Source organism: Bipolaris oryzae (assembly GCF_000523455.1).
Source record: "Bipolaris oryzae ATCC 44560 unplaced genomic scaffold scaffold_96, whole genome shotgun sequence".
NCBI classification, from domain to species: domain Eukaryota; kingdom Fungi; phylum Ascomycota; class Dothideomycetes; order Pleosporales; family Pleosporaceae; genus Bipolaris; species Bipolaris oryzae.
The window spans coordinates 3,748-19,240 of record NW_006911372.1 but is presented as its reverse complement, the minus strand read 5'-3'; the positions used below and the strand labels follow the sequence as shown (position 1 = coordinate 19,240).

The window sequence follows — 15,493 nt, the reverse complement described above, 5'->3', positions numbered from 1 at the left end:
TGTACATTTGCGGAAACGTACCGAGTAACGGACCGACCCGCCTTCTCTTCTTCTTCTTCTTCTTCTTCTCTCGCCCGTGTTTCTAGCAAAACCAGCGCAAAACGTCATCCATTCTCTTTGGCATAAAAGCAAAACAACACAACCTTTGGAGACCACTTGGCATTGATACAGAGAAGAGAATTTCATTCATCGCTTCATTACCCAAGATGCAGTCGATTGCATAGCCGGCCCGTATTCTTCATTGCCCAATGCTTTGCCAAACAGCATCATTAAAAACGCCTAGAATGCGCTTGCGTTGCTCCAATCCCATGTCTCACTTAGTCACTGTACATATCTTACATCTAGGGCTCTAGCTTAGTCATCGTCGTCGCCAGACTCTTCCTCCTCCTCCTCTTTTCTCTTTTGCTCACGCTTCTTGCGGTCACCCTTCTTGGATTTTAGTTCCTTCTCCCACATCTTGTTGGCAGCTTCCTTGTCAAGATCGGGGAACACAATGTCAAACACCTCTCGGTACCATGACACGGGGCGGCCCTCGATGCCTTCTTTGATATTCTGTTGGCAAGTTAGCCAATCATCCTCTCCTAATGTAGATAAGACGTGACACGTACCTCCGGTAGTTCCAGCCAATCACTCATATTGTCGTGTGGGAAAATCACGGTTTTTGCACCTGCCCTTCGTGCTGCGACAGTCTTTTCGCGTAGTCCACCAATTCTCAGCACTTTTCCGGTAAGAGTAAGCTCGCCAGTCATGGCAACATCGTCTCTAATCTTCTTGTTGAGCCCCAAACTGAGCAAGCTGGTAGCCATCGTGATGCCAGCGCTTGGCCCGTCTTTAGGAGTACCGCCCTCGGGGCAGTGCAAGTGTATCCTGGCATGTTCGAAGAATTTATTCTTTGGGAAATCGCGAGCCATGATGCTCTTTGCGAACGAGTAGGCAACCCCGGTCGACTCCTTCATCACATCTCGGAGGGAACCGCTGCGCTCGAGACCAGGTGACGACGAAGCGGACAGCGCATTTTGCAGGATAGATTCAATGTAGAGCGCAGAGCCGCCCATGGAGGTCCATGCTAGACCCATGGCTACACCAGGTGGCGTAAAGTCGTATAGGCGGTCAGAAGTAAAAATTGGTGGGCCGACATAGTCTTTAAGATTGTCCTTGGTGATTGAAACATGCACTGAATCTGGTACCTTGAGAGCCACGCGAGGCTTTTCGGTAGTCTGCTCCTCGATGTTCTTTGGGGTCTCTTTGGGGTCGTTCTCGTTCTTGTTTGATTCCTGTTGCGCAGCCTTGCCCTCTTCCGTCAAAGCTGCAGCTTCTGGAAGAGCCTCCTCGCCCACATCAGTGACAATCTTCAAAGCAGACTTTCGGTAGACCTTTTCAATATGCTTCTTGAGATTTCGCACACCAGACTCACGGCAGTACTTGTTGATGAGCTCGACAATTGCATCTTTCTCAAGCACAACGTCAGCATCCTTCAAACCGCTCATTTCCTTGGCCGCAGGAGACAGGTACTTCTCAGCGATTGCAATCTTCTCATCGGAAACATAGCCCGAAAGTCGTATTACCTCCATACGGTCAAGCAGTGGTTGCGGAATGGTCTCGTCCATATTGGCTGTGCACACGAAAAGGACTTTGGATAGATCGACAGGCACGTCTAGGTAATGATCTAGGAAGCTATTGTTTTGCTCTGGGTCAAGTAGCTCGAGAAGGGCAGATGCTGGGTCACCATGATTGCTATTCCGACCAATCTTGTCAACTTCATCAATCAAGACGAGTGGGTTCTCGGTTTGACATTTCTTGAGAGCCTGAATGATACGTCCAGGCAGTGCACCAACATATGTTCTGCGGTGACCTTTGATTTCTGCTACATCGTACATACCACCGACACTGAAGCGGTAGTACTGGCGGTTTAAGGCGCGAGCAATTGACTTTCCGATGGATGTTTTGCCCACACCTGGCGGTCCTACCAAACAAAGGATCTTGCCTTCAACAGTGCCGCGCAGTTTGCCGACAGCGATGAACTCTAGGATGCGGTCTTTTACGTCTTTTAGGCCATGGTGGTCTTCATCTAAGACTTCGCGTGCATGCTGGATACCAAAGTTTTCGGCGCTACGTAAACCCCAAGGAAGCTGTGTGAGCCAGTCAAGGTAGTTGCGGGTTACATTAAACTCTGATCCGTTGGGCTCGAGGCCTTGCAGCTTGCTCATCTCCTCCTCGAAGACCTTGCGCACAGCTTCGGGCATAGCCAACTTGCTGGCCTTTTCGTTAAACTTCTCAATCAGCTTGTCCTTGCCGTCGGACTCAATGCCGAGTTCACGTTTGATGCCTTTCATTTGTTCCATTAGCATGTATTCGCGATGCTTCTTCGTGACTCGGGCGTTGACATCGTCTGCGACCTTCTTTTGAAGTTCTGCACTAATGAGTTCCTTCTTCAGAAGCTCTAGTGCTTTGCTCAGCCGCTTTTCAATGTCCATCTCCTCGAGCGCATCTTGCAGCTCGTGCGACTCGGCTTGGGCTACGGCAGCTGCAAAATCAGCCAGCTTGACGGGATCCTCGCCAACGTTCATGGTAGTGTGTACAGAGAAGGTCGAGACATGGTCTCGGAACAGTGGGTTTAAGAGGGCAACGCCCTTGAAAGTGTTGACAATCTCGTTGACCAGCACCTGGATTGTCTTGTTCGATTTTAGGTCAAAGGGCTCTTCAACCATGTTGTCCACGTCAGCGATGCTGACCTTGCGGCCCTTGAGAATGGTGGGGACCAGGGCGCCTTGAGCCGTCTTGGTATCTTCAGTGGACTCTTCGAAGCTGGCAACGACGTCACCCTTGGATTGGGTCGCAGCTGCATCGGTCTCTGGTGTTTCGGAACCTTCGTCCATAGTACTCTCAGCTACCAATGGCTCCTCCTTGGCTTGCGTTGGCGGCGTCAAACCCGTCATCTTTATGCGGCGGTGCGGGTAAAGAACGCAAGTCATGGCGAAGTTATCATCGGCGCCCACAGGGAATGCGCTTGTAACCTGGCAGAATGTGCCCACATCGTAGACCTCGTTAGGGTCGTCGATAACGTCCTTGTCAGCGGCCTCATCTTTGAACATAAAGGCTCCAATGTACGGTTGTCCCCGCTTCACCATGTCGGCAATTGCCTGGCCGACCTCCCTATCTCTGATTGTGATGGCCTTGTAGAAGCCAGGGAACAACGGGCGCTTGACGAGTGGTATTGCCATGACTTGTGGGTAGACGTCTGGTATCGTGGGCTTGACGAGGGCACGTTCGGAGCCCTTTCGCTTCTTGCCGCCGCCATCACCACCCTCGCCACCTCCAGTGGCTCCGCCTGCTGCGCTGCCTCGCCCGGAGCCGGTGCGCGGGGGTACTGGCTCGGACGTGTCACTCTTGTCCTCGACTTCTCGGCTTTTCTGCTGCTCCTTGAGCTTCTTTAGCTCATCAGTCTCCTCGGCTGCGCCCTCACCCAGTGGTTCAGGTGGTGTCTTGGGATCTTTTTCCTTTTGCTTGCTCAGCGACGTGGAGAAGTTGCGGTATGCGAAGAGGGCGGCGGGTGGCGAGGGGCACCGGTGGAGTGGCCGTGCAACCAGCGATGCTGTGCATTGGGCGAGGAGATATCGTGGCGATGATCTGGTGGTGAATTTTGTACAATTCGAGCGCGATGCCTGGCGGAGGGCTGCCCGCCACGGCAGGTTCTGGCTCTGGAGCATGATGTGTTTGTGTTATGAGTGCAGCCAGGCGGCAGAAAATCTTATGAGGGTATACAAAGAATGAGAGCAGTGTGCGTGGAAACAGGCAGCACACGTGTTCTCGCCACGTGAATTGATGCGGGGAGAGGAATAATTAAACAATGTGCAAATATAAAAGGCGATATGGTAGTGGCGGCATAGCTATCGTCTACGCATCAATTGATCAGCAACGTCGGAATCTCGACATCATCACCGCACGTCCAAGCTCCTCAGATTCCGATAGCCGCGATGGCAAAACCCCGGCACTACGCGACGCTTGGATTCCATCAGCTCGCACATACTCTACGACCCATTCATCTCTGTATATTCCTTATAATACCCACAGCTACAACTACATAGGCATGCATACATCTCTCCGCACATCTCACCTCGTCCAGCGCCTTTCTGCACTATACACCGTTATCCTCGATCGCCATATCCGCATCTTCGCAGCGATGACAAAGTCGATTTCCAATGCTGTAGAACATTCTCGAATGCCGCCCGCTTCTGCAAAGCACAGGTGTGCAAACTTCCCCCGTCTCTCAAACCCACATACTACATATACATACACATTCACTCGATCCCACGCGCACAGGTTTCTGGGACTCTGAATTCTGTTCTCAAATATATCATGAAATCTATGCTACTCGACTGTGTACAGCTCTGTCTGTCTTCTATCCAATGGCAACGCCCCCCGTCTCACCCACCAAACTCAGAAATGCCACCGGAGCTAAATTGGCAACCATTCATCCTATCAAATGGTTTGATCAAATGACTTACCTTTGTAAAGGTACTGAAGCCGTCCTAGATGGCTTCCATAGCGCCTAGATATCTAGCTCACGACTCAAGTTTTCAGACTGATGCCATTTACCACTACTAAACAACAGCAGCACATTCTTTTCCTTCTTCGTTCTTCCATTGCTCTCTACCCACGGTCCCGATCTCTCAAGTCCCGGGCTCAGTTGTTTCCTAGCCCGCGCATTGCACTATCTTCAGCGTCAGGTGTGACAGCGCGAATGGTCACAACCTTGGGTTTGGCCGTCTTCTGCAGGCATTTGCGCCGAGGAACCCGTACTTCTCGGTTGCTAATCTTGTTCCAGATGTCTGATGCGATTGGTTCTCCAGCAGCATACTCAACATCGGCTGGGTTCACTGCGTTGACATGTCGCATCGTGCCTGCTCCAAGCGCACCGTGCATCCGCTGATCCTGGAAATGCTCGACAGTGTCATGTCTTCCATATTTATTCTCGTCTGCCGCCTCGGCCGTCATGAACACTCGCTCCGACGGGGCGAGGAAATCTTCTCTCACCTGGTGTTCAATATCTACACGAGGTGCGACTGGATCTGCCACTGGCGTCATGTTCGCCGGTACTGCGTGAAGATGCCCATATGGCCGATTGTCAGGATGCACGTTTGTTGAAAGTCCAATTCCCCAGAGTTCGAAATTATCGCCTTGGTTCTGTTCGTTTTCCCTAGCATGTTGCATGCGTTCTTCGTCATAACCAGGGAGAAACTGTTGCTTGGACTGATGGTAGCCAAAGTAGGTTACCAGCCCTGCTATTACAAGCATCATGAAGACGAGTACTATCATGAGGACCCATGTATTCATGGTCGAAGAAAAGCAAGCAGTAATTGGATTCAAAACTGCAAATACTTTTGTATTGATGTCTGTTGTTATGTGGGGGAAATATCGACCCCAGGAAAGGTATTTCCTTATTATAGTAAATCGAAAGAAGAGAAGAAATTTCATAGGGCTGGGCATGGCCAGCGCTCCCCTTCATAATGTACTAGTAACAATGCTGCTGTCTCAATCACATTGCGATAGTTCACACAAGAGTAATGCATTGTGTGAACCCGTGCGGGAACCTTGAGACATTGTGCAGAGTAGGGTTTTCGCTACTTTGTGAGAAGGATCTGCTGTTGCATTGTACCAGCTTCATCATTTCTCATTTCTCATGAGCTGACTGGTTCACACCTCTTAAACCCAGAAGATGATTTACTTGTTATAACCAGGGAACCTCTAAAGGAAACTCTGCTTATATCCAAGGTATTAGCTGTGTATTGGAAGCGATTAGTGGCCAAGGATTGCGGAATATCCAGTCAGTTCACAAGCGACTCCAATGAGCCTCTGTTTCAATTGGACGCATGTTAGGTGTTTTGTAATATGCTTTTGTGCTATTGTAGTACTGGAAACAGTCTAGCATACAAGATAGCCATAACTGGGGAATGTTTTGATAAGATGCATATATCCTCGTGTGCACGAGATTGATTTGGATTCAAAGGGCTCCTGGCCACGGTGTAGAGCCGCCACCGCAATACGGCTTGGGAGTGGTTTTTTTATTCCGGCCTGCTCCCCAGTCTTTCTTCCCTTTGGGACTATGCTGTTTACATTGAACGTTAGTTGATTTGTCTAGTTCTAGCTACCAGTCAAGCTATCAAAGTGATCCTCGTCAAACAAGTTTCGTAATACACAACCAACACTCACGTTCTTTGGCCTGTCTCCTCGAAAAGGAGGCAAATACAGAAAGTAAGAACCTCAATAGTACCAGTGACTGCGAAACACAAGAGACCCAAACCACCAACTCTATGATAGTCACCGCCGTGATACTCGTGAATATCACTGTGCTAGTGATATAGTATATACCCCGGGCTATTTGAACCGGCCAGTCCTCATCCGATCCCTGAATAGCCGAAACCACCTTCCCTTTGTTATATTCTACGGTAATCATTGCATTCCTTGCAACCGCTGGTCGAATTCCGTGTACTTCGAGTGGAATTAAATGATTGCTGTCGGGCCGAACACCAATGTGAGCCTCTCTTTCTTGATTCAGTCTCTTGGTCAGTGCTTGTCTTCATTCCGCAAAGGTTCTATGGATTGATGCTGGAAGTAGAGCGGCGACATATCAGGCAGTAATGAAGAATGAAACAATGCAACCGAGCGCAGATCTTTTACTGTATATTTCGTCGAAAACCAACGCTGCATAGCAGACCAAGAGGCACGCCCCAAGTGTGACTACCATAAAGCGCATAGCTGACCTTCTCATGTTCCCCGCGTATCCTGCTAAGTCGTTACTTTTTTCCTCTCTCTGATGAGTTAAAAAACCAGCTCCTTTTTCGGCCGGTAGTGGTACAAGGGCCAAAGCTAGGGCTAAGATATCGCACAGCCATGGCAGGGGATTGGTAACGTGTATAATGCGCTGCTCTGTCCATGCGACGTTCTTCAAAGTTAATTGTATGGGCCCCATGACTAATGCTGTGGGTGCAAACTGTTGCTTCCGGCTTTCACCACAGGACTCAAAGAGACAATCTGCGGCGTTCCAGTAACTTTGTACGCCATTCTTGAGCTTATCAAACTTCCGGTACGGTTCGAACGGCGAATAGGCCATGATAGATTCAACATTGTCGGGACAATGGCCAGTCCCCATATGCACGGGCCCTCAGTCAATATCCACGAACTATTTTTTTTCCTGATAACCTCATATTATACGCGCTATTGCAATCATTCGAGCAAAATCGGATAAATCCATCTAGGAAGAAATAGCAGTAGGGGCAATCTCTTAATCGCACTCCTACGTGCTATCCCATCAGCAAGAAAAAAACGGGGGGGAAAGCAGATTCAAAGATTCTGCTTACCTAAATTACAATTCCGCCCTTATTATCAAAGCGATCATGCGGAGAGTCCAGGTAATCTTTTAAAGTTTTGCTAAAGGGTCCAGGTACATTCTGCATTGAAATGCATTTCTTATCTGTAAGCACTACAGAAGAGTCCACGGTAAGAGAGATTCTATTTAATTATTATGTCAGCCCGGAGTGGTCAAATTTAACATAAACCTTGAGCCAATCTAATATAAATATCTTGTTTTACCGTCCAGCTCGCTTATTAATGTTGTTACTTATATCCTGAGCGTTGTCTTATGAGCTTCTAATCGTCTCAATGATAAGCTAGATCTAGGTCTCTAAGGGAGGTAAGATTTTCGGAGTGAAAAACAGTACAAGGTCTTGAATACTATGGGCGAGTAGGTGTATCCCTTAGTTTTATATAGATCGCACCCAATCCCTTTCTTATCAAGTACAGCCCGTTCGATAAAACACAAGTTGAAAAGACTTTTACATTATATCTTCGGAATGCAACTTGAATTTATCCTCCTTACTATAGCTTTTCTTGCTGCACCTACCTGAGCCGCTAAGCACTGGGGCTGTGCTTCTGACTGGCATTATAAAAATGGCCGTATGTGGGGTGGCACCGCCACGCAATGCGAAACTTGGCAATGGGTTGACTGTGTAAGACTCACCTCTTATCCTATCTTTATTTTACTAATAATTACTAGATCAAACCATATTCAGTGCACGAAATTGAAAAGAAGGTTAAGTGTTCTGGAGTCTGGCCAAACAAAGTTAAGTATTATGGGGACTGGTTGAGTTGTGATGGAAAACAAATCTGGGATCGCGCAATAGACAACGACAAGGAGACTGCATGTGCTCTCGCATGTGTCGGGAGTTTTTAGAGTGTCTAGCTCATTCGGCTAGGCTGAACACATCACAGCGCCAGCTGAGGTGTTCAGCAGTTGGTGGTTGGTGGTTGGTGGCCAGTGGGTTTGAAGACCGAAATCGTGATAAGGGTCAGCACAACCTTTAGAAAACATGTTTTCTTGCCTATCTGATAGCACATGGCTGTGCGGTTTTGATGCTTCTTATCTGATGTCTTTGCAGGTCCCGGTTGTGGAGTTATTAAGGTGTAAACGTAAAGAGTGCTGCTTTCAAGCGTGGGGTGAGTAGTGAGGCACAGAGCCCTTTACAACGACTGAGCGACTATTACTACAAATATCTAAACAAGATCCAAACTAGAGTACAGTTTAGCCTAGTAGAAACCTACTAGTATAAATATTCTACTTGTAGTAGAACTATTATGTGATATCGGTAACACGAACTTCTAGCTTGAGATACGTCATCTCTAATCAACGGTGATACACTCTAGTGACTTCCCAAATGAACATGTCCCTGCTCCATCCACTCTTCAAACCCTAGCATTGGCAGTTACACATACGTGCCTGGTGGAGGATTTTCAGGACTTCCCGAGGTGAATTCCTTGTCTGTCACAAACTCTTTAGCCTGCCATTCCAACATTGCCTCATGACTCCTGCGTTGTCTGTTGACAGCGAAATCTGGGAAGGGACCTGGTTGACCATCAATCCAAACGTGGGTGTAAACATCTAAACTTGGATAGCAAGCGAAATATTGCAATAAAATAAGCAGGCAGTGATCCCCATGCGCTTCATGTAGCAGCGGCATCACAGGTCTTAGCTCAGCGGCATAGTAATGATCGTGGTGGTCATACTTCTGGATCACGTTCAAATATTAAATGTTGTGCTGAACATCCAGCGAGACAGCATACTTGTCGTCGCCAAAGCCGAATGAGTGATCAATCTTGATGGTCTTTTCTGAGTCCTTGCCGAGCTTCAGAAGGTCCTCTTTGTTGGTGACCCAGGAGGATACCTCGGAAAGTCGGTGTCACGCCTTGTCCGTCTCTGGTGAAGGAGGACTGCGAAGTACGTTCTTGCGTATGTCAAATAACGTTCCATCTACGGTTTTGTAACCAAAGGCGGGTCAAAGTACTGGCGTACTGGCGTACTGGTTCTAAGAAGGAACTTGATAAACATGCCCGTCCGACCCATCTCGATTCTTGCTGTGTATGCTTACCAAAGTGATAATTAATTTCCGTTCTCCGGTAGTCCGAAGACGCTCTTGAAAGAAAGACAACGCCAGTAACCGTGAAATCACGTGAGCGGCAAAAGAGCAGCAAGTTGATTTTCATGCGCCACTTAAGCTTCTGAAGCTGAACGTTGGCAAGGGTAGGGTTTCGAAGAATTCCAGTATCCTCATCCATCAAAGTCTGCTGCACCAAAGCAAGAGCATGGCTGTATCTCATGACTCGACACTCTCACCTTTGCCACGAAATGCTCTGTTGCAGATGCCTCAAGAGGCTGATATGATCCCATTATACGTGTCTTAGGCAGTTTACTATTAGGTGCATTTTAGACAAGCACACGTTCGTTTCCCAAGTTGTGACCCGATGGCCCGGTATTATGCAGTAGATTGGTCGCAATGGAAGGCGTGAGTAGTTTGGAATGCAAGCCAGAATAACTGTACATCAACAAAACCCAGCTTAGCTCAACCTCTCAAATAAAGGAATCCCCTACAACTGCAGATTGCCTCAACTGAACATTTTCGAAATTAGAGAATTGCCTAAATCAGGACAAAAGGTCGCGTATTGAACGTCAGCAAGCGAGGTGTTACTGATCGAGGGACCAACCGCATTGCGAAAATCTTGAAGGCCATCTTGGGGAATGCAGAACTACGTCAAGTTACAATCATATTAGCAAGCAATAGACGCGCTCACTAATACGAGCTGGGTTTAGCCACCCAATCTGCGATGTATGCTCTCAAGAGATGTTAGTTTACAAAACTGAATGGAGATCAACGCCTACAAATGGAGAAAGTTGCGCTGTTACTGAGACGTAACCGGATGGAAGATTAGGGAACGATATGGCTTTGGGCATTTGTAACACGACATGTGGCAATGCATGCGTCCGAAACTAGCTCGAAAGCGCAGGCTGGGATTCAGTGCTGAAAGACCAGCCGAGGATCAAGCATACAGTCCTATGGTACACTCAGCGTCTTTGATATGAAGTATAAATATCACAGAATTCACCAGCATTGCACAATTTTCCACAGCTCACAGTACCACAACATCACAGCCCTACCAAATATTCCACAACTTGCAAAGTCTGAAACTCAGCAGTATAAGCCGCAAAAATGAAGTTCTTCGCTACCATAGCTCCCCTCGTTGCCATCGCCATGGCTGTTCCCGCCGCCGAGCTCGAGGCCGCCCCAGCTCCCGTTGGTAAGTACTGAACAGACTTGCATCGTTGCTGAGATAGGGGCTTACAGATCGAAGCCGAGAAGTTCGTCGACAACGTTCTCCAGCGCGGACCTTTTCCGTAACTCTACGAGAGCTAGGTTCTTATATTATCAATAGGAAGACATGTAGTCTAAAAAATCCCATTTGTATGGAAGGTTATGTTGCTAAGAATGTTAACATATTTAGTGAGAGGGTAATTGGCTGGGCACGTGTTCTTAAACTAGACCGAGGCCTGGGTAATGAATCAAAGTTCTTACTGAAACATTTGAGACCCTTGACGATCCTTCGGCGAGTCACTTTGGCACTTGTAGAGATCTTCAATTTCAAGTGATTTAATCTCGTCTTGATACTTCTCATGGAATTACATGAAAATGATATCACGAGTACCGTAGTTTACTCTTGAACGGTATGACAGATTCAGTATTGGGAGTCACGGATTATGAGATAAGGATCACGTGAGCTGGAAATACAACAATGTATAACGCTAATGAGTATATTAATCTCTGGTGCGTTAGTAACATTCAAACTAAAGAAGAGAATTATCCTAAGAGCTCATACTCCAGTCATCACCTTTTGTGAATAGCCGTATATTTACTAGCTGCAGGAACCCGTGCCATAAGATTAGAGATACTATTCTGTTCCAGGAAACGGTAGGGTTGCAGGTATGAGCATTTCAGCGCCTGCATATCCATAGTGGTCCCTGTGACCAGACTGGACAATTCCCAGTCTAGGTTTAAGTAATCATACTGTTCAGATCGTACATTATAATGAGCCACGTGTCATTCACGCACCGAAATCAGCAACAAGGTATCATCAGTTATGCAACTATTAAGTTTTCTGTCTTTTCTTTGTAAGCGTTTTAGCATACGTCTTTGCAGCTAAAATATACAGCCACGCGGGCATCTCAACATGCGATTTATCATAGCGTTCCTGAAGTATCCGAGGCGAAGTCTTTTCAAACGGTACAGTCGAGTATCAGACGAAGACTTTGGGTTGGAATTTGGAGAGAAGCACTACAAGACGACTAGTCATACGAATGTTGGCTCTGAAAAAAGGTTCCGTATCTGGGTGGCGCTGGCATGGTTTTTTGCTTTGACGTCTGCGGAGCTCATTTTCAACAATTGGGAACTACGCAATGACAATGACTTCAGAACGTGTGGTGGCAGATTCGATACAGAATTTCGTAACGGTCCCTCCATTATGCTACCCCTTCTGCTAACTTAAGGGCTTAGTACCAGCTACACAAGCGATCAAGTTTATCAAAACAAGACTCCCCAGTAGCCCGCGAATTGGAGAGACAGGAGAGAAGTACTTCTTGCCCAACTCGAATATATTTGCATCCGCTGGATCGCCTAGCCCAGTTGTTGACAAGGCTTGGAATATATCTACTGGTGAAATCGGAGGTAGTTCTCGACGATTAGCTTCGTTGCGGATTCGGCTAATGATATAAGGTCTCTACTTTCTTGTCACGGACGAAGAGGGATAACAATCACGGGGAGAGAGTTCAGACGAATATTCGGATGATCGTCGAGGAGGATACCGCACCGGGTAATTTCACACTTCTCGATACCAGGTCGAAATCGCATGACTGAAAAAATAACAGGCTCGATATTTTTCACTCTCTTCGTTGCCCGGTACTAGTCCACGCCTGATGGGTAACATGACATAACAAGCGTTTACAGAATCATACAAGAATGACATTTTATCCAGAGTACTATCAACGACATAAGGTTCACGGGAGAAAACACACAGGTACGAGCTGAGGCACTCTATGACGATAACGAGAAGTGTGTCGAAGATGGACAGATCACTGCATAAACCAACTCCGTCAACTCATCATGTGCTACGGGGACATAACACCAATCCCATTAGATACTATGCCGGTTATGAAGGCAACTATATCAACGCAGATCAGGTCCACGTCTGCCGCGATTTTGAGTTTTTACTTCGATGGAAAACAAGCAGGCATAGTGGCAGGGAAGCTGCAGGTCCTAGGTACAGAAATGCGACCGCTAAGATACTGGACTTTAATGAACCGTAGCAACATACTGCATATCTGATTTTCTGCCAAAATTATATATTGTCGATACTGGAGGCGTTGGGTAATGCTATGGTCGGGTTGAAGTAGCCCCAGGTCGCCTTTCGAGCCGCCGCAGCATGGTGGGTATTTTGACACAACGATAGGTTATCCCACAAAAAGGCAAAATGTAGATGAATCACAGTTCTTTCGTGCGAAGAGGGATAAAGTAAAACTTCTTTAACTACATGATCCAGGATGCACTTAACTGCGTTTCTGATCATGTATGTAGTATGTCGCTACTGTTTACAATAATGACGCGATAACTACTGCCAAGAGAAAGCATTGGGACGGTATACTAGACAGAAAGGTGCGCTACACGCCAAGATAAAAGCACATGCATGCTATCGGAACACGCAACAGCCGTGACATGATTGCTAACCAGTACGGCTTAGTTGCCTGAGCAGGAAATAATGAGGGGTTTCAAAAAGTGCACTTTTTATTAGGAAGCGAGCGGCTTCCAGCTGAGCGGCTGCCAGCTAAGCGGAACTGCGTGTCCAGCTGGGCGGAGATGCGCGTCGGAAGCCCGCGTTTTCGGTCAGCCATACAAGGCCATTGGACCTAACTCCGGAAATTCCGATTCGTTCCCACATTTTCAAGGGCTCTAAGGATTTTCGTGCAATATCCGACGGTCTTTGGGGGTTGGGGGGTTGGGGGCAAGTATAAAACCATTGTTATTTTCCGGAAGCCAAAAGATAGATAGATACCATGTTCGCAATGGACGAATTGGAAGACTCGGAACCATTCGACTTATCTATGCGAGTAGGTTCAAAAATAAAGTTTGGACGGGCTTCAAAGACCAAACTTACCCCCTCTTCGCACAAGCCAACGGACAACTTTGGAACTCCCAGTCTTTTAAAAATGGATGTGAACCTTTGCGTTATTATCGGCGTTGATGTTATGACTCACGCCCGTAAGGACTGCCATCTAAATCTGTGATACTCAACAACCTTAACACACCACGACGAAGGCTTGACGTTATGGCACCCGCGCGCGATGACAAGTTCCTACCAGAGGTTTGGGGTCTTTACTCCGTTGGCGCACTATGGCTTCTTCTCAGGTTCGCAGTGCGCCTTCGTACCGTTGGAGTAATGGGACTGCAACTTGATGATGGCTTCGCGTTCGTTACACTGATTGCCTGGACGTACACGTGCGCCGTAACAGAAATAATGTATCACACTGGAACGAATACCGACTACTCTACAGCTGAGATAGCTCTGTTCAGTCATGTCAAGTTTGCAGAAGTAGAGCTGTCAAGCAAGCTCTTCTTAGGCTCTTGGTACGCGTAGTAAGTATGACAACATCGCATTATTGTAAAGATACTAACCAAGAATAAGCATCGTTTTGATCTTCAGTCTCAAAGGTATTGTTGTAATACTCTACCGACGAATCTTCTTGGAGCTCTGGCAAATCTATATGCTACGATTCACTATAATTCTATGCTTGTCAGGATTCACGGCCACCACACTGGCTTTGAGCCTCTCATGCCTGCCATACCACCAAAGGTGGCAGTTAGTTCCGCATCCACCTCTCGTATGCACCGCGTCACCAAAAATCCTCATTCTTGCAAGCTGTCTTAACGCTACGACAGATGTTTTTGTAGGTCCATTGCTAACCACAAGTCAGCACCTACACTAACACAGCTAAGTTGCTTAGTATACCAGTTCCACTTCTTTGGCAGTTGAACAAGCCTTTGTCCATGTACGTGGTTCTTTTGCTTCCTAAATGCGAAGAGATCCTGACATGCCCAGTCGATTTGGTGTTTTTGTCCTTTTGGCCTCCGGTCTCTTCGTTCTGGCAGCATGGTACGTGATTATGCCTTCATCTTCATGCAATGAAAGGCTTACAATAAGGTTGGAAAGTGTTACCCGTGTATCACTCACTGTCGTACCCAACATATTCGTTCTTAATATCGCGCGCTGGGGGATACGGGAGTTCTGTATCGCCATTGTTGCTGTTAACAGTGCTTGTTTGCAACCTTGTAAGCTTTCCTGGTTCTCTGCTATGCGTACCCCGCTGAACCATCAGTATTTCGCGGGTCATTCTGGGCCATTCGAAAACGTCATCCAGCAAACCGGAGTAATCGAAATTACGTGTTCGCATCTGCACAGCGGGCCCGTCAACGCTTTAGGAAAGCACGGAACCGCAGCCATATTCTAGACTCTACATCTGCAGGCGCATCGATCAGCAACGCATCTATGAAACATGCACCTATAAAGCAAGAATATGTTGGTAACAACAATACATTGGAGAATCCGAGATATGAAGTCACTTCAAATCAATCACAAGATGATCAGCACGGTAGTGGGTTGGAAACTATATCAATCATCAGGAGCTTAGAAGAGGTTGATATAGAAAAGGGTGACGCTTCGCTGGCAAGACAACCTGAACAGACAGTGATGCCTTGATATTTGGGGAATTTGAGATGAGAAACCAAGCACCATGTTTTAAAATTCAGCGTGAGGGTTGTTGTTCCAATTCTTCAACCACATAGTAGCTAAGAAATTCTAAAACCCACACCATTAACGTGATTACGATTAATCTGTATCACTAGAAGTCATGCTAAGTACTTTTATAAACTACTTATTTTCTATAAATTCTTTATTTTCTTAATTTATACTTATTGTCTTTAAGGTCTTAATTTATTACTTAGTATTATTATTATTCTATTATAGTCCTGTATTAGTGTTACACGGGGTTTAGTGCTGATACTTCTCTAAGCTCGATCCGGGTTAGGGCGAGTGAGGTGGGGTGAAGAGCTACGTAAGGGTT

The 15,493-nt window shown here is 46.9% G+C and overlaps 6 protein-coding genes across 6 annotated transcripts; 3 read left to right on the top strand and 3 right to left on the bottom strand.

Annotated features, from left to right (window-relative positions):
• Window positions 1-354: 354 nt before the first annotated feature.
• Window positions 355-3,707, bottom strand: COCMIDRAFT_6620 (uncharacterized protein; the record flags this gene model as incomplete). The annotated part of the gene is made up of 2 exons (XM_007691276.1): window positions 355-552; window positions 609-3,707. 2 exons carry the CDS (start codon window positions 3,705-3,707, stop codon window positions 355-357), a joined length of 3,297 nt encoding a protein of 1,098 aa, XP_007689466.1.
• Window positions 3,708-4,683: 976 nt separating this feature from the next.
• COCMIDRAFT_6619 (uncharacterized protein) lies at window positions 4,684-5,334 on the bottom strand (the record flags this gene model as incomplete). Its single annotated transcript, XM_007691275.1, has 1 exon — window positions 4,684-5,334. The coding sequence occupies one exon, from the start codon at window positions 5,332-5,334 to the stop codon at window positions 4,684-4,686; it is 651 nt and encodes a 216-aa protein (XP_007689465.1).
• An 872-nt stretch (window positions 5,335-6,206) lies between these two features.
• Window positions 6,207-7,111, bottom strand: COCMIDRAFT_38106 (uncharacterized protein; the record flags this gene model as incomplete). Its single annotated transcript, XM_007691289.1, has 4 exons — window positions 6,207-6,260; window positions 6,296-6,441; window positions 6,679-7,004; window positions 7,071-7,111. The coding sequence occupies 4 exons, from the start codon at window positions 7,109-7,111 to the stop codon at window positions 6,207-6,209; spliced, it is 567 nt and encodes a 188-aa protein (XP_007689479.1).
• A 4,442-nt stretch (window positions 7,112-11,553) lies between these two features.
• COCMIDRAFT_38105 (uncharacterized protein) lies at window positions 11,554-12,196 on the top strand (the record flags this gene model as incomplete). The annotated part of the gene is made up of 3 exons (XM_007691288.1): window positions 11,554-11,827; window positions 11,877-12,047; window positions 12,144-12,196. The coding sequence occupies 3 exons, from the start codon at window positions 11,554-11,556 to the stop codon at window positions 12,194-12,196; spliced, it is 498 nt and encodes a 165-aa protein (XP_007689478.1).
• A 142-nt stretch (window positions 12,197-12,338) lies between these two features.
• COCMIDRAFT_38104 (uncharacterized protein) lies at window positions 12,339-12,685 on the top strand (the record flags this gene model as incomplete). The annotated part of the gene is made up of 2 exons (XM_007691287.1): window positions 12,339-12,396; window positions 12,537-12,685. The coding sequence occupies 2 exons, from the start codon at window positions 12,339-12,341 to the stop codon at window positions 12,683-12,685; spliced, it is 207 nt and encodes a 68-aa protein (XP_007689477.1).
• Window positions 12,686-13,701: 1,016 nt separating this feature from the next.
• On the top strand, window positions 13,702-15,129 carry COCMIDRAFT_99370 (uncharacterized protein; the record flags this gene model as incomplete). The annotated part of the gene is made up of 6 exons (XM_007691300.1): window positions 13,702-14,009; window positions 14,059-14,320; window positions 14,370-14,422; window positions 14,473-14,526; window positions 14,584-14,702; window positions 14,750-15,129. 6 exons carry the CDS (start codon window positions 13,702-13,704, stop codon window positions 15,127-15,129), a joined length of 1,176 nt encoding a protein of 391 aa, XP_007689490.1.
• Window positions 15,130-15,493: the final 364 nt, after the last annotated feature.